Consider the following 26,194-nt stretch of genomic DNA (forward strand, 5'->3'; position numbering starts at 1 on the left):
TCCCAAAGATGCATAAGTGGTTTTCACTTCCTATAAATTTTTGTGTTGAAAACCAAATATATATCATTGATATTGTCAAAATAGTAATTAATTGAATTAAATGGTTTATCCACTGTGCTAAGGATTCAATTGCTTACGCGTATCGAGAACGTGTTTTTGTGGTGAGGATCGTGACACGTGTCGACATATGATACATGTAACTCCTCTCCCATAAAATATCATAGTTATCCAGAGAAGGTCTATAAATACACCCTCGACCCCCTTTTCTTAAAAAAAAAGTTTAAATCTGAGAGAGAAAAAAGAGAGACAGTAGAACGAACGCTCAGAAGATATACAAATTACAGATCGATCGTCACACGCGAACAACAAACCATTGAAGAAGAGATTCGACTCGAACTTTGAAGTTATCAATTAAGTACGTCGAGATTTTCGATTCAGTTTTCTAGGGTTTAGGTGTATTTTGTTACACGCTTTCTTTGAACTGTGGGGGTTGGCTTTAGTAGCATCGTTCACTAGCTTGGTCCCCACTATTCGGTGATAAAGGAAAAATTGGAAAAATTCAGTTTCGACTTTTCCTCCTTTTTCTATAAATAATAAAAGACAAAAAACAAACTTGGTGTCCAAGGAAAACATCCTTGGTGGCTAAGTAGTTTCTGTGTCTTTATATATAATTATAAATTCTCTGCAATTTGGTCGCCTTCCTGTTTTTAGAATCCTTTAACTTTTGAGACTTGAGAGAGTTTTCCGAGCCCTAAGCTTTTTTTTGGTCTCTTGTAGATTCTTTGATTTGCTTGCAAGAAGAAGAAGAAGATGGCTGTTTACAATCAAACAGGAACCAATACAGTAACAATATCAAGAAAGAGGAAATCAAGGGCTAGAGCAGACGGTACAACGGTAGCTGATAGAATCAAAAAGTGGAAAGAGTACAACGACTTTGTTAATGCTTCCTCTATAAAACAAGGAGAGAAACCTAAACGGAAAGCTCCTGCAAAAGGGTCCAAGAAAGGCTGTATGAAAGGTAAAGGCGGACCAGAGAACTCTCGCTCTAGTTTCAGAGGAGTTAGACAAAGGGTTTGGGGTAAATGGGTTGCAGAGATCCGTGAACCTAATAAAGTAAGCAGGCTCTGGCTTGGCACTTTCCCTACCGCCGAAGAAGCTGCTTCTGCTTATGATGAAGCTGCTAGAGCTATGTACGGTCCATTAGCTCGGCTTAATTTTCCTCATCAGCAGTGTGTTAGCTCTGAGTTTACTAGTACGTCAGGTCAGAGTGAGGTGTGTACGGTTGAGGATACGACTGTTCTTGGTGGTGATGTTTGTGTGAAGAAAGAGGAAGCTGACTGTAAATCTAGACCAGTTATTAGTCAGGTTTTAGATGTCAAGGAAGGACATGATGCGAATACAAGGCTGAATGAGTTTGATAAGGATTATTGGAGCAGACTATCGAATGGGGTAGAGATACCGAAGGAGGAAGAAGTGATACAGCCGCAGCAGGAGTCAGATATGCTTACTGTTGGGGATTATGGTTGGCTTAGTGATATGCAAAACGATCAGGGTTTTTGGAATCTGGATGATTCTTTTGATATTGATGCACTTCTTGGTGATATGGATGTGAGCCAGTTAACCGGTCATGATCCTTGCCAAACCCAAAACCAGGTACAGGTACACCCTGAAGGTTACAATTCACATCCTCTTCAGCAGGAGCCACTCGGCAAGCATGAGTTCTTTGACTTGGATCTTTGAGAGCTTCTGAGGCGATGAATGGTCTACAAGACTGCAGTAGAATCTTCAGATTTGATCATATATAGTAGCAACAAGAAATTGGTGTTAATGATTTGTTTTCACATTGGAAAAAAATAGTTACTTTCTAGTCTTTACTTTAGATCAATAAGTGTTTTAAGTTTAATATAAGATATAACAGAGAGGAACTCTTTCACCCTCTTCCTATAACAAAAGTGTTACATAATTAACAGAAAATACAACCATAAATTACAAAAAAAAAAAATAAGAAAAAGAATCAAGGATAGAATAACTTAGCAAAGAGAAGTTCGTTCCAAGTATCTTGAAGACCAGGCAAGCACCAGTGTATACAGTCCGAGTAGCTAACCGGATTGGCTAGCTGCTCTTTCGTCAACGGGCTCCACTGCTTCTTGTATATCGACGTGTGTGCGTCTTTCCTATACCCTGAGAGCTGTGTAATGTTCAGTATCGTCACCGGAAAGTCTTTTCTCCCGTCTAGTTCCTCCCCGATCACTTTCATTAACGTTTTGCTGCAGTCTGATGGCCAGTGGTCAATGTCTTGGATCGGTGTCGTTTGGTTGTAACAGTTCTTCCCTTGCTCCCCTCCCCAGTCCTCGCTCCTGATAACGGAGTAACAAAAAAAAAAGATGTTGAGACTATATCTAATAGAGTTTCGACTTGCCGACCATGTTAAAAAGTGTGACTACTGACTTGTAATGAGTAGGGGACATGGTAGCGAAGAAGACCCTAGTCTTGAAAGGATCCATATTCTTCTTCACCCATTTAACCATAGTCTTGAGCGCCATACGATAAGCATCATCGCTCTCCATCTCAACGATCCTCTTCTTCTCATCCTTGAACGAACCTTCCCTTCAATCAACAAAAAGAAACAATAAAAATCACTAAGAATAGAATCTGAGCAAAGTTTCTAAAATTTTCATGGATTAGTACAACATACAAGATCTTCATCTTGAAGCCGGTCCTCCACCACAAGTAGGTATTGAACACAACAATATCAGCGCCTCGCCAGTGCCTACCATGTTTGTTAATCGAGTCTTTCCTCACAATCCGATCCGTCACTCTATGAACAGTGGCGTTATCCGAGTTGGACTCGAGAAGAAACGGTGCCCAGTAGAACTCAATCGTCGCGTTGTAATCCTAGATAAAAGAAAGATCTAAGTATCATATCTAAAAGTTCAACGGCTTCCACGAGATATAAAAAAAAGAGTGTTGTTCACCTTGAGAGAGAAGACGGTGAGGGAACCAAAAGTATCCATGGATTTGGAACTTTCAGGGATCTGTGAATGGAGAAGACAGATGAGAGAGACGTACATCCCTCTGTTGAGGGAGTCTCCGACGAACATCATCTTCTTCCCTCTTAGGCTCTCAAGCATCATCTTCGCATCGAACCTAATTAACACCGGATCTGAAGATCAAACAACTATAATTGAAATCTAAAATTTGGCTAAATTTGGAAAGAGAGAGAGAGAGAGACTGACGAGGGGAGGGAGCAGGAGTGAGGCTGCCATCTCCACGAATCGTAGTCGTTATCGGGACGGCCATGCGTGCGGCACGTGAGCTGCGGCTGGATGTACGGACATTCGGATTCTTTGTATAACGGCCGCGTTGACTTGTCTTTGACCCAGTTCCCTCTGTACACATCGCATCCTTCCGGCGTCTTCCCCACCGCGAACGCCGGAGGCGGAGGAGAAGGAGGCGGAGGAGGAGGAGGAGGAGGAGGAGGAGATGGTGTCGGTGGTGGTGGTGGCGGAGGAGGAGAAGGTGGAATCGGAAGCGGAGGGTCGTTCACTTGTTTGAGGATCGTTGGTGAGGAGTGAAGGGAACGAGGAGAGAAGGAGAGGAAATCGTGGCCGTAGATGAAGGCGGCGAGGAGGATGAAAGCGAGTACGGTGTAGAAGAAGTGGGTGAGACGGCGTTTTCTACGGAGAGACGAAGAAGAAGACGGTGACAGTAACGACGTCATTTTTTTCCTCATTATGTCTTCTTCGCTTTTATGAATTATACATTTTTTTCAATGAAAAGTTTCTTTTCTTTTTGGTCAACTTTTTGAAATGAAAAGTTTTGGTTTCATACAAAGATGAAATCTGGACTATGCTGAACTACTTCTAATCAAAGTTAAATTTCTAATGTTTTCAGCCAGCTTTTTCTTTTTTTTTTGATTAGTTTTAAAATCAAGTGTGCTCTTACACGATCCACAACCAAACACATGTTCTTTCCCATAAGATGTCACGACTGTTAATATTTAATTCGAAGTACAGGAAAAAGTTTATAGGAATACTAAATTAGATAAGGCTGTTCCTAGTTAACAGTTTTGTTTCTGAACTTTTCATGATACTTATGTTCATCTGCCTGAATTTGACTATCTGAATATATTTTTTTAGATGGTGAATGATCGTATTCATATCTGCATCTGAAACATATTACTAGTGGGATGAAGAAAAGAGCATTATAAAATGTAAACTGTTTAACTTGCATACAAATATAGATCACGAATTAATTTACAAAAAAAAAAAAAAAATATAGATCACGAAATAGATGATAGAACAGATTCAGAATTTGAAGGAATTCGCAAGACATCTAAACAAAAGTCTTGCATGTATCTTAATTATATGGTGAGCTACTCATAAGTTTTTCCATATAGTAGTATTGATGTGGAATCCAATTTTATTAGTATACAATTACTCTATTTTTGAAAAAAATGATCTATAATTTCATGTATAAAGTATAATAGAATATAATTTATTATTACGTTTGATGTGAAAATATAGCGATAACATTAACATAATGTTAATACTAAATAATACTAATTAACTTTCTTAAATACATAAAAATAAATATGTTAAAAATGTTTTAGGATCAAATTACTCTTCAAGATTTTATTTTTAATTAATTTTCACGGATTTCATGAATTTTTTGATTGGTAAGATACACATCTTATAACCTAATATATTTTAATATTATGTTAAACCAATTTTGACTTCACAACTTATTTTTTTTTGCAGGTAGTACTACAGTGTCACAATATTGCTCTTGATTTTTTTTTTAACTTAAAATAAAAAAAAATAAAAAAAAAAGGCTGCTGCTCTTGATTTTATGAAGAGACCGAATCTCTCACGTAGAGATGGTTCGCGAGAAAGTTATGATCATCCTAACCTTCTTGTGGATCTGGAAGGTATGTCGTAGGTTGCTTGACGCCAAAACCTGGAACTGTGAAAGGATATACATTGTGTATATTAGGATAATCCTACTTAGATAATTTACAAACTTTTTCAAAACTCTGTTCACGGGATTTTCTTATTACCGTACGTTAGATAATTTACACGAAGCCATAATGCAGGCACACGCCTATTCTAGAGACACCACGCGTCTGCCACAAGCCAGGTCTCGTCTTTCCACGTGTCAAACTAACATAAAGTCACGTCATCCACTCCCTACGCTATCGCGGTCTCTTAAAACCCCTCTCTCTCTCGGAACCGTTTTGCTAGCTCCGACATTTTACATATAACTTTCCATCTTCCGTTACTCTCTCTCTAGATCTTTGTTAAGAATTACTCAAGATGTTGCTTAAGGCGTCTCCCGCACTTTCTATCTTGAGCTCCGGCGGCGTTGGAGATCTCTTTCCTCCGTCGAGTGTTATGTTTCCTTCGACCGCTTGCCGTGGATCAAGGTTGTCTGTTAAGGCGGCGAAAGGAACGAGCACCAAGTCGTTGACCGGAGTTGTTTTCGAGCCTTTTGAGGAAGTGAAGAAAGAAATGGATCTGCTCGTTCCCACAACTCCTCTGGTTTCTCTCGCCCGCCACAGATTCTCGGACGAATCTGAAGCTGCGATTAACGAACAGATCAAGTAACTGCTCTTGTGTTTAGTTTTTGTCTTAATCCTTCTCTAACTTTAATGATGATCTCTTATCATGGTGTGTTTGGTTGTGTATATTTGGTTAATACGTGATGATGTATCTGAATCTTAATAATTTTTGTTTGCGTTACATATTGTGGATCACAGTGTGGAGTATAATGTCTCCTACATCTATCACGCCCTGTATGCCTACTTTGACAGAGATAATGTTGGTTTGAAAGGTTTCGCCAAGTGAGTTTCTCTTTAGTCTTAATGAAAAATATATATTTGTCTATTGGATTAATTTATGCGGGATCGATGATAATCTTTCTGTTGTTGGTGGTGGTTTCACTGACAGTTTCTTCAAAGATTCGTCTGTTGAAGAACGAGGTCACGCTGAGAAGTTTATGGAGTACCAGGTATGATTTCAACAATCTATCATGTTAATTATGGACCTTTACTAGTGTGTGTGTTTGTAATGTTTGGTGGATTTGGTCTTCAGAACAAGCGTGGTGGGAGAGTGAAGCTCCAGTCTATTTTGATGCCGTTCTCTGAGTTTGATCACGAGGAGAAAGGAGATGCATTGTATGGTAAGTTGTGATGATATGAAGCTATGCTCTTGATGATTCTGACTCTTTTTTTTTGTTAATAAGCTATGGAGCTTGCACTGTCTTTGGAGAAACTTACAAATGAAAAGCTTCTCAAGTTGCAAAGTGTAAGATGTTTTTCATTGTTCCATCAATTGTAATTATTGAGTACTATCTGTTATAGCCTTGAGACAAAAAAAGAGATGAATATGATTTAACCTCTCTTGTGTTTTGGTCCTACAGGTGGGTGTTAAAAACAACGATGTTCAGCTGGTTGATTTTGTCGAATCTGAGTTTCTAGGAGAGCAGGTAGATTTAAACACACAAGTTTGTACATTCATCATTACTTAGAAAGTACGTGTTCTTCTCATGAACCGTAAAACAGGTCGAAGCTATCAAGAAAATCTCAGAGTATGTTGCCCAGCTAAGAAGAATTGGAAAGGGTCATGGTAATTAAGTCCCTTAAAGCCCCTCAAGATCATCTTTAAATAAATTGCAATTGCACTTTCTTTCTTTCTTTCTTTCTTGGGTGTTTGATTAAATAATTGGTGTAGGGGTGTGGCATTTTGACCAAATGCTTCTGGATGACCAAGAGGTTCTGCATTGAGGGTTAAAGGAAGGAAAGTTGCATGCAGCTCTTGATGATTCTGATTTGGTGATAATGTTTTTCTTGTGCTATACGGCACTGTTCTATCTTTTTAGAACGAGGTCTTTATGGATAATAATAGTAGTTCTTTTCTTCTTTCTTTTCTATGTTGTGTTTAAAAGAATGTTCGTGAGTGTTTTTGAATGTAAGTAGTACTCTGAGAATAAATGTAGAAGTCCAGTGCTTTTAATGTGACTAATAGTCACACTTTTGCATACTGAAACGATGTATAATAGTCACACTTTTGCATACTGAAACGATGTAGCAAGTAGTAGTTTGAGAATAAATGTAAAACTCCTCTGATTAATAATCTCTAATTATAAAGAAAAAGAGTTAATTGGCACATATAACCTTATTGAGCATCTATATTGACAAAGTACATTGGCAAAGTACATCTGTCTATTGATTAATAATTTTAAGACCATAATGTCTTTAGAGTACTTTGTACTCTACTTACTAGAGTACTTTGTACTCTACTTAACTTCAATAAAAACGACTTTTTCTTTTGCTAGCAGAAATTGATGTCAGTCTTGTGGATGTGAAGCGTTTATTAACTTCAATAAAAACGATTTTTTTCTTTGCTAGCAGAAATTGATGTCAGTCTCGTGGATGTGAAGCGTTTATTAACTCCAATAAAAATGACTTTTTCTTTTGCTGATATCCGTTTGACAAGACAGTAATCATATAAACTATGTTATTTCTAACTTATATTCTCTCAAAGCCTTCTGATTAAGAATTTCAAATTATGAGTTTAGTTAACTTTTGGAAAATTATGTGTATTTGCAAATTTGGTTAATAATTTTTAAATTACGTATTTAGTTAATTTTTGGGTAGATTATGGGGTTGAAGTCAGTAAAATGTTATATAATTTTTTATTTAATTTAGTAGCTGATAAATATTTTGGTAAACAGTTTGTCAATTTATAGACTGTTTCATACATGGTTTGCTATGGTTTGTTACTTGATAAACTGGTAAATACATGGTTTGCAAGTTGATGTATTTTTGATAAACTGTTTGTTATCTGATAAATTATTTTGTTACATTGTACATGTTATTTTAATTTATATATAGTTTGATATCAAATTATTGATAAATGGTTAGTATGCTATATAAATTTGTTGTTATCTGATAAAATATTTGTTACTCGGTACATGTTCTGTTATCTGATATATAATTTGATAAAAAAATTGATAGATGGTTTGTTACCAGATACATGTTATGTTATCTGATATATAATTTGTTATCTGCTACATGCTATGTTAGATCATATATAACACTATGTCAGATCTATGTTAATATGTTTATTTATTATATATTCTATATGATAAGTAACAATTAATACATATATTAACAGCTACTATATTTTTAAATGATATACCAGCTATTAACAACCTATAACGATTATTGCATGTTAACTTTGTTTTTACTCGTTAATATAAATTTTAGTAACTAACTTATCTATTATATTATTTATACTGTAATAGATAAGTTAGTTATATTGTAATTATGTTTTACTAGAAATACAACATAAGAGAATTAATAATTTTCAAGATCAATGATTCAATGGTTTTATCTAGATTTGACGTTAAATTATTTTTGGTTTTTGCCGTAGTTTCAAAAAATTGGAATCTAAAATTTTATGTATTATCAAAAAATGAAAAACCAATAAAAATATTCAAAAGAGGGAGAAAAAAAGAAGAGAAAAAAAGAGAATCAAAAGAAGAAAAACAATGGTGATAAAAAAAAAAAATTGAAAAAAAAAGTGAAAGAGATGAAGAAAGAGAACGTGAGAGGAAAGGAGAAGAGAGAGAGAATGTGTGAGATGAGAAGAAGAAAAAGTGTTGTAATCTTTACACTGACACTATCAGACTTTTTCATTATGACACAGATGCATAATCATCCGTTTAGTTCGTAATTGGCATGACACAAGCCATTAATGTCACTGGATGTGTAATTCACCAATATAAACTTCCTGGTGTAGCCATGAGCAGAGACATTGAAGAGGAACTGAGTGAGTCTGATGAGGAAGAGCTGATTGAACCTGAGCAAGGGGATAAAGGTGATACCAAAGAGACTGACTTAGAAGATGAGCTTGAAGCTAGTGACATTGAAGTGAACCTGAGCAAGAGAGATCAATCCAATGAACCAGCCAATGTGTGGAGTGGACCAGTAACTAGATCAAGGCTGAGGGCTCAAGAGAAGACCCTCCAAGACTTAGCCAAATTCGTGGGAGCAAGTTCTAAGGGAGAAGACCAAGACAAACCAGCTTGTTGGTTCAATTTGATTTCAATGTAATTAAGTTGGTTTATTTGGTTTTCATTTATTTCAAACCAAGACAAATTAGGATTAGTTAAACCAGTTTTAATTAGGATTAGATGTCCTGTCGATTTGGTTTATTCTCATAAACCAAATTGGTTAAGGATTAGGTTAGACATCGTTTTCTCTTTTACTTAAAGACCACGCAGCTTGTTTTTCTTCTTCAACTTTGAATCTAAGAATTTTACAGCAACCTGTTTGCCTTGTCTCAAGCTTTCTCTGCTCAGCTCAAGAACATTGATCACACTTAAAGGAAGGAATTCCTAGTGAACCCCATCTTAGACAATACAAGGTAATCTTGTGTCTTTGAGTAGCAAACCATCCTTGTCGCCAATCCATAGGCTCAGGGAGACGTCCATAGTTCAAAGGAGTGCTAGTAGCCTCTTAGAACAACCCATATCCACCCACCTTCAAGTGATCCAGAGTTTAAGCCATACCCAGGCTGCACCAAGTGGTATCAGAGCCACTTGAAGGTTAGGGTTCTGGTTTGTCTACTCTTCTCAATCACTCTATCAAACACTTTTCTTTTCTATCTATCTGTTGTAAGCCGGCTGGGCCAACCCTGGTAATCAAAAAAAAAAAAAAAAAGAGATCTCTGATCCAAATCAAAAAAAAAATATAAGAATAGCTGAAGAGAAATCCAGCTCAGGGTGGTAAAGCCAGCTGGTGCCAAATCTCTTAAATCTTTCTATCTTGGTTCATTGGGGTTTTTTTGTTCTAGATCTTAAGTTTAGAACTTTGTTTTTCAACTGAACTTGTGGGAAGAGCTGAGACTTGGCGACTTGAAACTTGAGTGAGAGAGAGATATTTTGTTCTTGGCTTTGTGTTTTCTCTAACTCTTTCAGGAACAATGGGTGATGAGAGGCGAGAGGGGAAGCAACCTGAAGGGTCAGGAGAGCCAACTGTTCAACAGATCAATCTCAATCAAGTCCAGTTTGAGGCTATGATGGCTTAGATAACCAGGAGAATGCAAGTCAACTTCAATAGAACTCAACAAGCTAATGATGTTTTAGTTGATGATAATGCAGGACAGGAGAGAGCAGCAGCTCTTGCTGGAGCTAGGAGAGCACGCATTGGACCTATCAGGGGACAACGGTTTGAGGTTGGAGGTCATAGGCTTTATGGTGAACAAGTAGAGGATGATGAAGCTGAAGAAAGTGATGACGAGTCTCAGGCTAGTCAGCACAACAGACACCATAACCGCAGGCGACCAGCTGATAACCTAGGCAATCTCAAGCTTAGAATTCCTCCATTCCATGGCAAGAATGATCCTGATGCTTATCTGGAGTGGGAGAAGAAGATTGAATTGGTTTTCAATTGCCAGCAGTTCACTGAGGAGAGGAAGGTCAGACTAGCAGCCACTGAGTTTTGTGGTTATGCTATTAGCTGGTGGGATCAGATTGCTACTACCAGGAGACGCAATGGAGAGCCTCAGATAGCTTCCTGGTTTGAGATGAAAACTGTGATGAAGAAAAGATTTGTTCCTATTCACTATGGGAGAGATCTACACCAGAAACTGAGAAGGCTGTCTCAAGGGTCCAAGAGTGTAGAAGACTACCATCAGGAGATGGAAACACTTATGCTGAAGGCTGATTTGGAAGAAGGAGCAGAAGCTACAATGGCTAGATTCCAAGGAGGTCTAAACAGAGATATCCAGGATAGATTGGAACTACAAGAGTATGAGGACATGGATGAACTACTGCACAAAGCCATCCTGATTGAGCAGCAAATTAAAAGAAAGAGTTCCAACAAGTCTCCATATAATGCAGCCTCCAAACCGGCTTACTCCAAGGATGACAAGCCATCTGATAAACCAAAGGAGGGATCTACCTCAGGGGAAGCCAAACGAGATGACAAGGGAAAAGGGATAGCCACGCCTACTAGGACCAGGAACATCAAGTGTTTCAAGTGCCATGGTTTTGGGCATTATGCCAATGAGTGTACCAACAAGAAGGTGATGACTATCCTAGCCAATGGAGAAGTGGTTTCTGAGGAAGAAGATGCTGGTCAAGAGACTGATGATGAGGGAGTGGAGTACCCTGTCCGAGGAGAGCTACTAGTTACTAGGAGACTTCTCAATGCTCAACCTAAAGCCAAGGAGGATGATCAGAGAGAGAACCTATTCCACACCAGGTGCTTGATCCAAGACAAGGTCTGCAGCTTGATCATTGATGGAGGAAGTTGTACTAATGTAGCAAGTGATGAGTTGGTAAAGAAGCTGGGTCTTGAAGTGTACAAGCATCCTAAACCATATCTCTTGCAATGGATCAATGAAGAGGGAGGGTTAAAGATCAGCAAGCAAGTGAAAGTGTTATTATCAGTGGGAAAATACCAGGATGAGATCACTTGTGATGTGGCACCTTTGGAAGCTAGTCACATTCTCCTTGGAAGGCCATGGCAGTATGACAAGAAATCAGTACATGATGGTTTCACCAACAGATATACCTTTGCTCACAAGGAGAGGCAAGTCACACTGGCGCCCATGACACCTCAAGAGGTACACCAGGATCAGATGCACCTCAAGATGAAGAGGGAGAAGACTAAAGCAGCCGGCAAGACCTTGTTGCTGGAGGAGGGCGACCAGGTAAGTAAGCTCAACCTCTTTGCTACTGCTAAAGATATCAAAACTGCCATGATTGAACAATCAAACTTGATATTAGTAGTTTACAAAGAATTGCTGAGCTCTTCTACTAACATTGACCTTGTGATTCCAGTGGAGATTGAGTGTCTTTTGCAGGAATATAAGGATGTATTTCCAGATGACAATCCCATTGGCTTACCACCTATCAGAGGGATAGAACATCAGATTGACTTTGTACCAGGAGCCACCTTACCAAATCGGCCAGCATACAGGACCAATCCTGTGGAGACTAAGGAGCTTCAGAAACAAGTCAATGATCTCTTGGAGAAAGGGCACATCAGGGAGAGCATGAGTCCTTGTGCTGTACCTGTTCTGCTGGTGCCTAAGAAAGATGGAAGCTGGAGGATGTGTGTGGACTGTAGAGCAATCAACAATATCACAGTTAAGTACAGACATCCTATCCCTCGCTTAGATGATATGCTAGATGAGTTACATGGTTCATGTGTCTTTTCTAAAATTGATTTAAAGAGTGGTTACCACCAGATTAGAATGAAAGAAGGAGATGAGTGGAAAACTGCCTTTAAAACTAAGCTAGGATTGTATGAATGGCTTGTGATGCCTTTTGGTCTTACTAATGCACCTAGTACTTTCATGAGGTTGATGAACCATGTCTTGAGAGCTCTCATTGGGCGATTTGTAGTAGTGTATTTTGATGATATACTGATCTATAGTAAGACCATGAAAGAGCATGTTAACCATTTGAAACAAGTTCTAGATGTGCTTAGGAAAGAAAAGCTGTATGCCAATTATAAAAAGTGTTCTTTTGGGACAAATAACCTTGTTTTCCTAGGTTTTGTTGTGACCTCACAGGGCATACAGGTTGATGAGGAGAAGGTGAAGGCTATCAAGGAGTGGCCGACTCCTAAATCTATTGGAGAAGTCAGGAGCTTCCATGGACTTGCTGGTTTCTATAGGAGGTTTGTGAGAGACTTCAGTACAGTTGCTGCCCCACTCACTGAAGTAATCAAAAAGAGTGTTGGTTTCACTTGGGGGCAAGCCCAAGAAGATGCATTTCATATGCTAAAAGAGAAGTTAACAAGTGCTCCTTTACTTGTACTCCCTGACTTTTCTAAAACTTTTGAAATTGAATGTGATGCATCTGGTATTGGGATAGGAGCTGTGTTGATGCAGGAAAAGAGGCCTATAGCTTACTTCAGTGAGAAGCTAGGAGGCGCCACCTTGAACTACCCAACCTATGACAAGGAACTATATGCCTTGGTGAGAGCCTTGCAAGTGTGGCAACATTACTTGTGGCCAAAAGAGTTTGTGATCCATACAGATCATGAATCTCTTAAGCATCTCAAGGGGCAACAGAAGCTGAACAAGAGGCATGCTAGGTGGGTGGAGTTCATTGAGACATTCCCTTATGTCATCCACTACAAGCAAGGTAAGGAGAATGTAGTTGCTGATGCACTCTCCAGGAGGTATGTTCTGTTGTCTTCAATGGAAACTAAACTTTTAGGTTTTGAACATATCAAATCTTGCTATGCTGATGATCCTGAGTTTAAAGATGTGTTTAGGGAGTCTGAGAAACATGCTAGTGGTAAATTTTATCAAGTGAAAGGATTTCTTTTCTATGATAACCGCCTGTGTGTTCCTTGTGGTTCTTTGAGAGAGTTGTATGTCAGGGAAGCTCATGGAGGAGGGTTGATGGGCCACTTTGGGGTCGCCAAGACACTCTCAACCTTGCAAGAACACTTCTACTGGCCGAGTATGAAGAAAGAAGTGGAGAGGGTGTGTGCTAGGTGTGTCGTGTGCAAGCAGGCCAAGTCTAAGGTCCAACCAACAGGTTTGTACACTCCTCTTCCTATCCCTACTGAACCATGGGTTGACATCTCTATGGACTTTGTTTTAGGTTTGCCTAGAACCAGGAAAGGTAGAGATAGCATCTTTGTGGTTGTTGACAGGTTTTCTAAGATGGCATACTTCATACCTTGCCATAAGACTGATGATGCATCTCTAGTAGCTGATCTTTTCTTTAGAGAGGTTGTTAGATTGCATGGCATGCCTAGGACTATAGTTTCTGATAGGGATTCTAAGTTCCTTAGCTATTTCTGGAAAACTCTGTGGGGAAAGTTGGGAACTAAACTATTGTTTTCAACTACTTGTCATCCCCAAACTGATGGACAAACTGAAACAGTCAATAGGACCTTGTCTACTCTTTTGCGTGCCATCATTAAGAGTAACATTAGGACTTGGGAGGATTATTTACCTCATGTAGAGTTTGCATACAATAGGGCAGTGCATTCAGCTACCAAGCTTTCTCCTTTTCAAGTTGTGTATGGATTCAATCCATTGTCTCCTCTTGATTTGTTTGCTTTACCTTTGAAAGAACAAACTAACCTTGATGGCAAGCAAAAGGCCGAGTTTGTTAAGTCTTTACATGCGCAGGTCAGGAAGAACATAGAGGAGAGGACAAAGATGTATGAGAGGCAAAAGAACAAGGGCAGAAAAGAATTGGTGCTGGAACCGGGTGATCTTGTCTGGATCCACATGAGAAAAGATAGGTTCCCTGCTGAGAGGAAATCAAAGCTACTGCCAAGGACAGATGGACCTTTCAAAGTGTTGAAAAGAATCAACAACAATGCCTACCAGATTGATCTAGAAGGTAAGTACACAATAAGTTCTACTTTCAATGTTTCTGACTTGATCCCTTTTGTTGCAGATGATTCGGATTTGAGGTCAAATCCTTTTAAAGGAGGAGGGGATGGTGTAGCCATGAGCAGAGACATTGAAGAGGAGCTGAGTGAGTCTGATGAGGAAGAGCTGATTGAACCTGAGCAAGGGGATAAAGGTGATACCAAAGAGACTGACTTAGAAGATGAGCTTGAAGCTAGTGACATTGAAGTGAACCTGAGCAAGAGAGATCAATCCAATGAACCAGCCAATGTGTGGAGTGGACCAGTAACTAGATCAAGGCTGAGGGCTCAAGAGAAGACCCTCCAAGACTTAGCCAAATTCGTGGGAGCAAGTTCTAAGGGAGAAGACCAAGACAAACCAGCTTGTTGGTTCAATTTGATTTCAATGTAATTAAGTTGGTTTATTTGGTTTTCATTTATTTCAAACCAAGACAAATTAGGATTAGTTAAACCAGTTTTAATTAGGATTAGATGTCCTGTCGATTTGGTTTAATTCTCATAAACCAAATTGGTTAAGGATTAGGTTAGACATCGTTTTCTCTTTTACTTAAAGACCACGCAGCTTGTTTTTCTTCTTCAACTTTGAATCTAAGAATTTTACAGCAACCTGTTTGCCTTGTCTCAAGCTTTCTCTGCTCAGCTCAAGAACATTGATCACACTTAAAGGAAGGAATTCCTAGTGAACCCCATCTTAGACAATACAAGGTAATCTTGTGTCTTTGAGTAGCAAACCATCCTTGTCGCCAATCCATAGGCTCAGGGAGACGTCCATAGTTCAAAGGAGTGCTAGTAGCCTCTTAGAACAACCCATATCCACCCACCTTCAAGTGATCCAGAGTTTAAGCCATACCCAGGCTGCACCACTTCCATTATGTATATTCACCTAATTGTCCCAAGAAAAAAATACAGAATTGTTATTTCTTCTTTTATTTATAGAGGAAAAGATAACAATTTTGATTATAGAAAAAGAAATAAAGCTTGTGTTGGAATCATTTTAACTCCATATGCTATTACAAAAGTAAAAATAAGAATAGACTTCTGAAATGGCATAGCAAGTAGCAGTGAGAATAAATGTAAAACTCCACTGCTTTAATGTGACTTGTCGCAATTGTTACAACTTTTGCATACTGAAATGACTTGGCATTAAAACCAGTGAACAATGATTCTTGATTTCTTAAAGAAATTAACTAGTGGCTTCGGAACGATATATTTGTCTCTTTAAATTCCAAAAACAGAGCTTAAATGGAGAACGAGAAACTACGCATAAGTTAGAAAAAGTCTTCCTCAATGGCAAATGCTTCAGCTTCCTCACCTACCAATCCACACTTTTTCCAGCCTCTTCTTCCTGGTTTTCAAAGCCACCTTGTAAATCTCTTTCTCAGACTCTCTCTTTATATATCTAAATAATGAGTATGTTTGTTTGATGTTTTCTTTCGTTGCAGAACATTCCCATGGCGTTCTACTCAAAGCACATAAAGGGAACAACCAACGAGGGCAATGCCAACGCGGTGGTGGTAAAGCTGAGATCGGACGCTTCTGATTTAACGTGGGAAGTTAAGATGGACGGTCGGAGACTCACCCAAGGCTGGCAAGAGTTCACCACCAGTCATGATCTCCGGGTCGGTGATATAGTCATCTTTAGACATGATGGAGATTTGTTGTTCCATGTCACAACTTTTGGGCCTAGTTGCTGTGAGATACAATACGATGATGATGTCTTTCAAATATCCTCTGGTACGATCTCAAGTACTACTTGAACTCGGTTGACTCTTAAGATCCTGTTTAAATTCTTCATTTCAATGCTGAAACAGATTCAGATAAAGAGATGAATCAAGAAACAAGAGAAGCAGTCTTTCCATCAGATAAATCTTGTTTTGTAGCTCGTGTCACCCCGTCTAATCTAAAAAAAGATGCACTGGTGAAATTTTATCTTCTGCATTTGATATACTTTTCCATAAAACCATAAAGCTAAAGCCAATCATTTCTATTTTTGAAAAAAAAATTGAGATAAAGTTTTACTCTAATATGTTTTCTGTTATATAAAATATTTATATTTTCTACTACAAATAGAGAGATACTACTATAATTTTTCTCTATTTATTTTATATTATAGAAAAATGCATTGGAACAAAAACTTTATTAATAGATGTGTTGGAGTTAGTCTTTTTTTTTTAATCTGAATAATTTACTCTTTGATAAACTTTACAGTTTCTTCCAAGAGACTTTTCAAGGTCTAATGGTTTGACGAATCGTGAGTGCGAGATCACTCTACTGAACGAGTATGGAAAACCATGGACAGCGTTGCTGATCTATTACAAAACAACGGGTGATGTTTACCTCAGACGCGGCTGGAGAAACTTCTGCCACGAAAATCAGAAAGGAGCTAATGGCTTATTGACTTTCAAGCTTGTGCAAGCAGGTACAAAACCTGTTCTCCAGTTGTGTTCGTCCATGCACAACCGAGACTGTATCCGAGGCTCTTCTTCTTCAAAAAGCCAAGGCAGATTCTTGACACTAACTCTTACACATTACAATTTCAAGAGATGTAAACTGGTAAGAGCATCTCCAAGGATTCACTCTATTTTTTACTCTAAAATAGAGTGACTCTATAATAGAGATGGAATTTGCTCTAATGGTACTTTATTTTAGAGTGAAAAATAGAGCGATGAACAAAAAAACAACAACTTACTCTATATTTGGAGTAACCTATTTTCTACTCTATTATAGAGTGAGAAATAGAGTATCATTGGAGCATTTCTGATAGGAGCTGGAGAGTGTATTATCGTAAGAAGAAGAGAGGAGAAATGAACGATAAGTGTGCAGATCAGTTGATAAGCACAGAAGACAGTGATCAGTGAGAGTGTGATCTGCAGAACTAATAAGTGGAGCTGACTATAACAGAAGAGGTGGTTACGTCAGTTACAGCCGTTACAGTTTATTGATTGAGTATAAATGTAATAGGCATGAGATTTGTATCGTTGGCTTTTGGCAATTGTATTCTGGATCTTAAGCGAGAGCTTGAAGATTAGGCTTAACACTTGTATTGAGTGTTGAAAGTATAATACAAAGGGAAATTTACAGAGAAATATTATTGTGCTCTATCATTTGGTGCGGTGAGCAGCTCGATCATAGCGACGACGATGACGATGACGACGAGAAATGGCGCCATCGAAGATTCGTTGCAGAGGATCGGTGCACTCGATCATTCCGTCGCCGATCTTAACCAACGATTCAACGAGCTCGACGAGAAGTTCAACAGAATCGCAGCAACGAGTGCGATCAACACCGAATCGATCACAGCAACGGTGCGCAACGCAGAATCGAAGATCGATCGATTGGAGGCAACGATCAACTCGTTCATTTCTTCGTTCAATACGCGCCCGATCATCGGTGAAACGAGTCGAGATCGTCCGATATCGCCAGAACCAATTCAGGTACATCATCCTCCTTTGGAACGTAACCGGAATGACTCTGAGCTAGGTTATCGGTGTAACGGACATAGATCTGAGAATAAGGAAGGACGATATAAGAAAGTTGAAATGCCTGTGTTTGCCGGAGAACATCCGTTTGATTGGATTGCCCAAGCAAAAAGATACTTTCGCGTGACGCAAAGCGATCCTGAACGGAAGATGGAGCTGGTATCGCTTAGCCTCACAGAGATGCTCTGAGCTGGTTCAACTATGAGCTCGAGTATAGACCTTTCACAGACTGGTCAGAGTTCAAACGAAGATTGCTAGCCAGATTTACCGAATCATTTGAGAAGACTCCGGGGAAGCGGCTATTCAGTTTGCAGCAGTCAGGGTCAGCATCAGAGTATGTAAGAGAGTTTCAGGAGCTGGCACATCAGGTGAAATTAGCTGAAGAAAACCTGATCGACATCTTCTTTAACGGCCTCAAACAAGAATTAAAGGAAGTTATCAAGATGAAAGAACCTAAGACCTTACCTGATCATATCGAAGCAGTAATGAAGATGGAAGATAGTGAGTTCTGCAGGATGTTTGCTCTACTAAAGGATCAAGAAAGTAAGACAGGAAAGCAGGCTACAAAACCATCTCAGCGTTACGGATCTCAGTTTTGGAAACCGAAGCAGTCGACATTGGATTCAGGGCAAAAACAAGACGAGAAACAGAATCAGACGAAAACAGGAGAAAAACAAAATCAACCACTCAAGCTTTCAGATGCTGAGTATGATTACAAGAAGAAGAATGGCCTCTGTTTCAAATGTCCTGAGCGTTGGTCTAAAACTCACATATGCCGAAACAAGTCACTACAAGTCATGGTCGTATGCCAAGGGAATGATATCGAGTTATGCGACGAAGAATTTTTCGAAGCCTGTGAGGGGGAAGCAAGTACAGAGATGATGCAGATATCACTTCACTCGTTTTTTGGATGGTCGTCTCCTACAACTATGAAAATCAGAGGAAAGATTGGAAAAACGAAAGTTGTGGTCTTGATAGACAGTGGAGCTACACACAACTTCGTTTCTCCTGAAACAGTTCGTAAGGCTCAGCTACAGACTACGTCATGTAATGATTTTACAGTAATGGTGGGGACAGGATTATCAGTTCACGGCTCCAGTTTCTGCAGGAAGGTTAAGCTCGAGTTGCAGTCAGTAATGATCACTACAGACTTCATCATACTAGAACCAGGGGGTGCAGATAAGATTCTCGGCGTTCAGTGGTTGAGGACACTTGGGAAATGCGAAGTGAATTGGGAGAATCAGGAGTTTTCGTTCAACACAGATACTGGCAAAGTGACATTACAGGGAGACGTGACAACAGCACAGAAATCAGAACAGATCCTTTCAGAATGTTCAACGGTTGAGTGGAATGGCAGTTCAGTCAGTTTGTTTTCAGTAGAGAAACAGACAGAGTCAGAGATTCATCATGCGATTACAGCAGTAATGGACAGATTCAGTGATGTGTTTAAGGAGCCAACAGAGTTACCACCCGTAAGAGGCTTTGAGCACGCAATACGTTTTTGGGAAGGTACCAAACCAATGTCAGTCAGACCATATCGCTACCCTCACTCTCAAATGGAAACAATTGAGAAGATGGTCAAGCAGATGCTAGAATCAGGAGTTATCAGAAACAGCAGAAGTCCATACTCTAGTCCGATATTGCTCGTTAAGAAAAAGGATGGAGGATGGAGGTTTTGCATTGACTACCGTGCAGTAAACCAAGCCACAATACCAGACAAATTCCCTATTCCAGTCATTGATCAGCTTTTAGATGAGTTACATGGAGCCACAATATTCTCGAAGCTTGATTTACGATCAGGGTACCATCAAATTCGAATGGTGGAATCCGACATTGAGAAAACGGCTTTCAAAACACACGAAGGGCAGTATGAATTTGTGGTAATGCCTTTCGGGTTAAGCAACGCCCCAGCTACATTTCAAGCGCTAATGAACGAGATATTCAAGCCGTTTTTGCGTCACTTCGTCTTAGTATTCTTTGATGACATACTGATCTATAGCAGAACAGTAGAGGAACACGCTGAACATCTTGAGCTAGTGTTACAACAACTGCGCAAATATCAACTTTTTGCCAACCTCAAGAAGTGTTCCTTTGGTCAGAAACAAGTTGAATACTTGGGTCACATAATATCAGCCGAAGGAGTGGCTACAGACCCTAAAAAGACTGAAGTTATGAAGAATTGGCAACCCCAAGAACAGTGAAAGAGCTACGCAGTTTCTTGGGATTAACAGGGTACTATCGTCGGTTTGTTCAAGCATATGGAGTGGTGGCGAGACCATTAACTGATCTTCTGAAGGTTGAGAACTTTGATTGGACAGGACAGACACAAAAGGTGTTTGAAAAGATGAAGGAGTTGATGATCACAGCGCCTGTCCTAGCCTTGCCAGATTTCTCACTTCCGTTTGTAGTGGAATCAGACGCATCAGGGTATGGGTTAGGTGCAATTCTTATGCAAAACCAGAGGCCGATTGCTTACTTCAGCAAAGGGTTAACGGATAGGGAACAACTTAAACCAATCTACGAAAGAGAATTGATGGCTATAGTGATGGCAGTGCAGAAATGGAAGCATTATCTAATGGGAAAGAAATTTATCATTCGCACTGATCAGAAGAGTCTCAAGTACCTCTTAGACCAGCGTGATGTATCACTTGATTACCAGAGATGGCTCACGAAACTACTTGGCTACGATTTCGAGATAGAATATAAAGTGGGAGTGGAAAACAAAGTAGCAGATGCGTTATCAAGGATGATGATTGATAGACAGGTTAATGCTGAAGGTCTACTGTGCACAATTACAGTTTCATCATCCATTGAAATGCAACAGATTCTCGATGAGCTAGATGCTAACGAGGATATACAGAAACTGACCAGAGCGGTTTCATTAGATACTGAAGGGAAAGTGGGTTATTCGGTGGTAGCAGGAAGACTGTTCTACAAGAATCGTCTTGTGTTACCTCGAAATTCACAGTTTATTCCTCAGATTCTACAAGAATATCATAATGGAGTCATAGGTGGACATTCAGGAATCCTCAAAACAATCAAGCGGATCCAGCAGTTGTTTTATTGGCCGAACATGAAAGCTGATGTGAAGAAACATGTTTCGGAATGCAATATATGTCAGACTCACAAATATTCGACTTTGAGTCCTGCTGGATTGCTGCAACCAATTCCTCTACCAACTTCTATTTGGTCTGAAATCTCAATGGACTTTATAGAAGGACTCCCTAAGTCAGAAGGTGTAAGCGTGATTTTAGTGGTCGTTGATAGACTTAGCAAGTTTGCACACTTCCTAAGTCTGAAACATCCGTTCACGGCAACATCAGTGGCTGATAAATTCATCAAAGAGATTGTGAGGCTTCACGGGTATCCGACTTCTATCATATCTGATCGAGACAGAGTATTCTTAAGTAAGTTTTGGAGAGAGTGCTTTCGGTTAGCTGGAACGACTTTGAAGTTCAGCACAGCCTATCACCCTCAAAGTGATGGACAAACCGAAGTGCTTAATCGCTGTCTCGAGTCATACCTACGTTGCTTCACATCTGCTCATCCGAAACTCTGGCACAAATATCTTGCGTGGGCAGAGTTTTGGTACAATTCTTCGTTTCATACGTCGCTTCAAACAACTCCCTTCAAGATGGTGTATGGAAGAGATCCTCCTCAGTTGTTGTGGTTTGAAGATGGATCTACTGATAATAGTGAGTTGGAAGCGATGTTGAAATCACGAGATGCTATACTCAAAGATGCGCGGGTTCATTTACTGAAAGCTCAGGAGCAAATGAAAAACAATGCTGACAAGAAGCGTCGAGATTTGGTTTTTGAGGTGGGTTCTTCGGTGTTCCTCAAACTTAGGCCATATCGCCAAACTTCTTTGAGTAAAGCGTTTTGTCAGAAGCTTGCAGCCAAATATTATGGGCCATTTGTGATCTTGGAGAGGGTGGGTCAAGTGGCTTATCGTCTGCAACTTCCGGAGAGTAGCAAAATACATCCTGTATTTCACGTGTCCCAACTAAAACCGGTGTTAGGCAAGAATCACGAGGTGAACACCTTACCGGTAATGTTGGAGGAGTCGGAGGAGTTTATCTTAGAGCCAGCACATATACAAAGTACTCGTTACGATGCAGAAGGTCATCTTGAGGCTTTGGTGCAGTGGAAGGGCTTGCCTGATCATGAGATGACGTGGTTTCGGGTGAAGGATATTGCTAGAGAGTTCCCTAATTTTGAGCTTGAGGACAAGCTCTCTCTCACCGAGGGGGGTAATGATAGGAGCTGGAGAGTGTATTATCGTAAGAAGAAGAGAGGAGAAATGAACGATAAGTGTGCAGATCAGTTGATAAGCACAGAAGACAGTGATCAGTGAGAGTGTGATCTGCAGAACTAATAAGTGGAGCTGACTATAACAGAAGAGGTGGTTACGTCAGTTACAGCCGTTACAATTTATTGATTGAGTATAAATGTAATAGGCATGAGATTTGTATCGTTGGCTTTTGGCAATTGTATTCTGGATCTTAAGCGAGAGCTTGAAGATTAGGCTTAACACTTGTATTGAGTGTTGAAAGTATAATACAAAGGGAAATTTACAGAGAAATACTATTGTGCTCTATCAATTTCTTACTCTAAACTTTATTTTAGAGTGAAAAATAGAGTAGGGTTGGAGATGTTCTAAGTGAGTAAGTGTTCATCACTCATTTCAAACCTTGTACCGGAGTTGTTGAATATATTCGAGTCTATATTGGCAGTGTCTACCAGCTACATTTTTGAAGGCGAATGGTATCACAAGCGCAAGGAAGATAATTCTTGTGGACAGACACGGGATCAAAAGGACAACGAGTCTTAAACCTGATAACAACTTTGGAAGAATGAGACTGGGAAAAGGGTGGAAAGAGTTCTGTGAAGTTAATGGAGTGAAGGCTGGTGATGCCATCAAGCTGGAACTCATCAAGGAAGAAGAAGAAGAAGATAGATCTGCTACATATCTACTTAAGTTCTGCACTAAAGTCTAAAACTCTCTCTTTTTTGTGAATCTAAGCATTCTCTGAGTCCTTACTCCTTAATGAGGTTAGATTGTAAAGGGATACTAATTTTGTACATAAGTCTTGATGACTAGGCTATCTTTTTTTTTTTTCATTTTCCCATCAATTATATAATTATCAAGTACTATTGGTTACTCTTGAGACAAAAGAAAAAGATAAATAATCGTAGATAAAGTTGGCAATATTTTCCTTGTGCTGTACGGCACTGTTTGTATCACTTTGTAATGAGTATCTCAATGTTAATAATGCAAGTATAGTATGAGAACAAATGTAAGTCCAGTGCTTCATTGCTACTGTCGCCATAAAGCTTAACCGCTTGTGAGTGTGTTAAACTGTATAAGAATGTAAGTGGTAGCCTGATCAGAACAAAAACGGCATGGTAATTGGAACGAATATTCTCTTTAATAAAAAACCACCAAACCAGAGCAAAATTGGAGAATACGAATCGACATTATTGAAACCATTAAAAAAAAACACTCGTTCGTCTTTAGTAAATGTATCAGCTTGCTCACCTATGAGATTCATTCACGTGTCGTTTTTTTGACATATCGACAATGGCGTGTCTTGGAAACCAAAGATTTTTTTCTTTAATATCTAAACAGAGCAAAAACTTGAGGAAGAAAAAAAGATACCAAAGCTAAAGAAGAAAAAAAAAATCATCGTCAATGTCAAATGCTTCAGCTTCCTCACCGATCAATCCACATTTTTTCCAGCCTCTTCTTCCCGCTTTTCACAGCCACCTCGTAATCTCTCTCTCTCTCTGAAGATGCATGCATCTGTTTGTTCTATGTTTCTCTGACTTTCTTTCGTTTCAGAACATCCCCATGGCTTTCTTCTCAAAGCACATAAACGGAACAACAAACGAGGACAATGCTGTGGTAAAACTAACATCAGACGCTTCAGATAAAACCTGGGAAGTGAAGATAAACGGTCGGAGACTCACCCAAGGCTGGCAATTTCGCCAACTTTCATGATCTCCGAGCCGGGGATATAGTTATTTTCAGATGTGATGGAGACTTGTTGTTCCACGTCACGTCTTTTGGACCTAGTTGCTGTCAGATTCTATATAATGATGACGTCATACAAATATCTTCTGGTAAGATATTAATTACTACTTTTAAACTCAGTTTACTTTCTGTTTAGATTCTTATTTGTAAAGTTGAAACAGACTCAGATTCGGAGAAGTGTCATCAAGACCACACAAGAGAAGCAGGTTCTCCATCAGATAACTCCTGTTTTGTAGCTCGTGTTACCTCCTCGAATCTAAGTAGAGATATGCTGGTGAAAAGCTTTTTGCTTCTACTTTTTTTTATTTACTTACTATTTTTTGAACCTAAAATAACATATTCTCTGTAAACTTTGCAGTTACTAACAAGAGGCTTTTCAAGGTCTAATGGTCTGATGGATCGTAAGTGCGAGATCATTATATTGAATGAAGATGGGAAACCGTGGACACTGTTCCTTACTAACCACAAACCATACGGTCGTGTTTACATCAGTACCGGCTGGAGAAGATTCTGCCACCAAAATCGAAAAAGAGCCAACGATTCACTGACTTTTAAGCTTGTTGATGTTGATAGATATTTGGAAATATTCTAAATATCCTATTATTGATTTATTAATTATTTTTGATAATTATCATTATTGTTTTAGGGTTTTTATAGTTTTCTTATATATAGCCGTGTAAGCTTAACTTTGTATTCAGTTTATGATGATTTAATAAGAGGAATTTTCCAGAAGATGTTTTGATAAACCACTGAGAAGAGTATTCTCAAACTCTAAATAAATTTTTATAAACCACTGTGAAGAGTATTCATAACCCCTAAGAGCTTTTAATTAAGCACTGTGAAGAGTATTCACAAACCCTAGATTCGTGTATTTTGGAATAAACGGATCTAGTTCTATCCCTAGAAGCTTCCGCTACATTTTTTTTGGAAATTTTTTTGGACTCAAAGACTACGATCAAGATTCGAGGACGAATCTTTTCCAACCCGGAAAGAATGATGTAGATAGATATTTGGAAATATTCTAAATATCCTATTATTAATTTATTAATTATTTTTGATAATTATCATTATTGTTTTAGGGTTTTTATGGTTTTCTTATATATAGCCGTCTAGGCTTAACTTTGTATTCAGTTTATGATGATTTAATAAGAGGAGTTTTCCAGAAGAGGTTTTGATAAACCACTGAGAAGAGTATTCTCAAACCCTAAAGAGGTTTTTATAAACCATTGTGAAGAGTATTCACAAGAGCTTTTAATTAAGCACTGTGAAGAGTATTCACAAACCCTAGATTCGTGTATTTTGGAATAAACGGATCTAGTTCTATCCCTAGAAGCTTCCGCTACATCACTTGTGCAGACATGTAACAAACCAGTTCTCCAGTTGTGTTCGTCCATGTACAACCGAGACTCTCTCCGAGCCTCATCTTCGACTAGCCAAGAGAGATTCTTGACGCTAACTCTCACAACATACAATCTGAGGAAGTATAAACTGGTAAGTTTTTTCATCAGCCATTTCAGCATATTGTTAGAAGAGATATGTTGTAATGTTTTTCGAGTCCTTTTATTTGTAGTGTCTACCGGGGAATTTTGTGTGGTTGAATGGTATGGATAACGCAAGGAAGATAACTCTTGTGGATAGATACGGTTTCAAAAGGACAACTAGTCTTAGACCTGATAACAACAGTGGAAAAATGAGAATGGGGAAAGGGTGGAGAGAGTTCTGTGAAGCTAATGGAGTGAAGGTTGGTGAGTCCTTTAAGCTGGAACTCATCAAGGAAGAAGAAGAAGAAGAAGACACAGCTATTCATCTACTTAAGTTCTGCAGCAAAGTCTGAAACTCTCTCTTGCTTATGTAATAAATGTTTGCCATGTAGTTTGTTATTTGTCTTTCGGCTAGCTTGTAACATGCAAGGCTTTAGTAGTTTGGGATTAGCAAAAGGAATGCCCTATTGTTAATCTCATCAAAAGCTTCTTTTGGGGGCAACTCAGACTTATCATACTTAAGTATTGAGAACCTTCCAAGTTCCAGCAAGTTTTCCCTTCATCTCTGTTTCTGCTCTTCCCCTCTGCTTTAGACCTCTTGGGCATAGCAAAATCTATTGGCTCACCACTAATCTAATGCTTTGACATGATAAGAAGCATTCTAAGAATCCTGAGTGAGGTTATTAGATCGTAAAAGGATGCTAATTTTAGACATACTGTAAATATTTTCATTGGTTTGTTTTGATAGAAGTTGATTGCTGCAACTAAATGTAAGTAT

General features: G+C 39.0%; 4 protein-coding genes and 1 pseudogene across 4 annotated transcripts; 4 read left to right on the forward strand and 1 right to left on the reverse strand.

The window, feature by feature from the left end:
• The first annotated feature begins 271 nt into the window (after positions 1-271).
• On the forward strand, positions 272-2,014 carry LOC108857437 (dehydration-responsive element-binding protein 2B). The gene is made up of 2 exons (XM_018631425.2): positions 272-415; positions 778-2,014. Exon 2 carries the CDS (start codon positions 811-813, stop codon positions 1,738-1,740), a length of 930 nt encoding a protein of 309 aa, XP_018486927.1. The 5' UTR covers positions 272-415; positions 778-810; the 3' UTR covers positions 1,741-2,014.
• LOC108857436 (protein trichome birefringence-like 32) lies at positions 1,890-3,851 on the reverse strand. The gene is made up of 5 exons (XM_018631424.2): positions 3,237-3,851; positions 2,976-3,147; positions 2,696-2,895; positions 2,449-2,607; positions 1,890-2,357 (listed from the first exon to the last, which is right to left on the reverse strand). The coding sequence occupies exons 1-5, from the start codon at positions 3,731-3,733 to the stop codon at positions 2,015-2,017; spliced, it is 1,371 nt and encodes a 456-aa protein (XP_018486926.1). The 5' UTR covers positions 3,734-3,851; the 3' UTR covers positions 1,890-2,014.
• Positions 3,852-5,228: 1,377 nt separating this feature from the next.
• On the forward strand, positions 5,229-7,038 carry LOC108860179 (ferritin-2, chloroplastic). The gene is made up of 8 exons (XM_018634084.2): positions 5,229-5,602; positions 5,759-5,842; positions 5,949-6,009; positions 6,093-6,180; positions 6,244-6,305; positions 6,421-6,486; positions 6,563-6,626; positions 6,732-7,038. The coding sequence occupies exons 1-8, from the start codon at positions 5,316-5,318 to the stop codon at positions 6,782-6,784; spliced, it is 765 nt and encodes a 254-aa protein (XP_018489586.1). The 5' UTR covers positions 5,229-5,315; the 3' UTR covers positions 6,785-7,038.
• Positions 7,039-15,628: 8,590 nt separating this feature from the next.
• LOC108857973 (B3 domain-containing protein REM10-like) lies at positions 15,629-23,020 on the forward strand. Its single transcript, XM_018631972.2, has 5 exons — positions 15,629-15,784; positions 15,862-16,153; positions 16,231-16,337; positions 16,628-16,972; positions 22,635-23,020. The coding sequence occupies exons 1-5, from the start codon at positions 15,707-15,709 to the stop codon at positions 22,896-22,898; spliced, it is 1,086 nt and encodes a 361-aa protein (XP_018487474.2). The 5' UTR covers positions 15,629-15,706; the 3' UTR covers positions 22,899-23,020.
• Positions 23,021-23,410: 390 nt separating this feature from the next.
• Positions 23,411-25,769, forward strand: LOC108857972 (B3 domain-containing protein REM7-like; annotated as a pseudogene).
• The last annotated feature ends 425 nt before the right edge of the window (positions 25,770-26,194 follow it).

Source organism: Raphanus sativus, chromosome 5, assembly GCF_000801105.2.
Source record: "Raphanus sativus cultivar WK10039 chromosome 5, ASM80110v3, whole genome shotgun sequence".
Classification (NCBI taxonomy): domain Eukaryota; kingdom Viridiplantae; phylum Streptophyta; class Magnoliopsida; order Brassicales; family Brassicaceae; genus Raphanus; species Raphanus sativus.

Coding starts and splice junctions, on each gene's coding strand:
- LOC108857437 (XM_018631425.2), top strand. CDS start 811: ATGGCTGTTTACAATCAAACAGGAACCAATACAGTAACAATATCAAGA.
- LOC108857436 (XM_018631424.2), bottom strand. CDS start 3,733: ATGAGGAAAAAAATGACGTCGTTACTGTCACCGTCTTCTTCTTCGTCT. Junction 2,896..2,975: donor TCACCGTCTTCTCTCTCAAG/GTGAACAACACT, acceptor TCTTTTATCTAG/GATTACAACGCGACGATTGA. Junction 2,608..2,695: donor GGCTTCAAGATGAAGATCTT/GTATGTTGTACT, acceptor TGTTGATTGAAG/GGAAGGTTCGTTCAAGGATG.
- LOC108860179 (XM_018634084.2), top strand. CDS start 5,316: ATGTTGCTTAAGGCGTCTCCCGCACTTTCTATCTTGAGCTCCGGCGGC. Junction 5,603..5,758: donor GCGATTAACGAACAGATCAA/GTAACTGCTCTT, acceptor TGTGGATCACAG/TGTGGAGTATAATGTCTCCT. Junction 6,627..6,731: donor AAGAATTGGAAAGGGTCATG/GTAATTAAGTCC, acceptor TAATTGGTGTAG/GGGTGTGGCATTTTGACCAA.
- LOC108857973 (XM_018631972.2), top strand. CDS start 15,707: ATGGCAAATGCTTCAGCTTCCTCACCTACCAATCCACACTTTTTCCAG. Junction 16,338..16,627: donor ATCTAAAAAAAGATGCACTG/GTGAAATTTTAT, acceptor TAAACTTTACAG/TTTCTTCCAAGAGACTTTTC. Junction 16,973..22,634: donor ATTTCAAGAGATGTAAACTG/GTAAGAGCATCT, acceptor CTATATTGGCAG/TGTCTACCAGCTACATTTTT.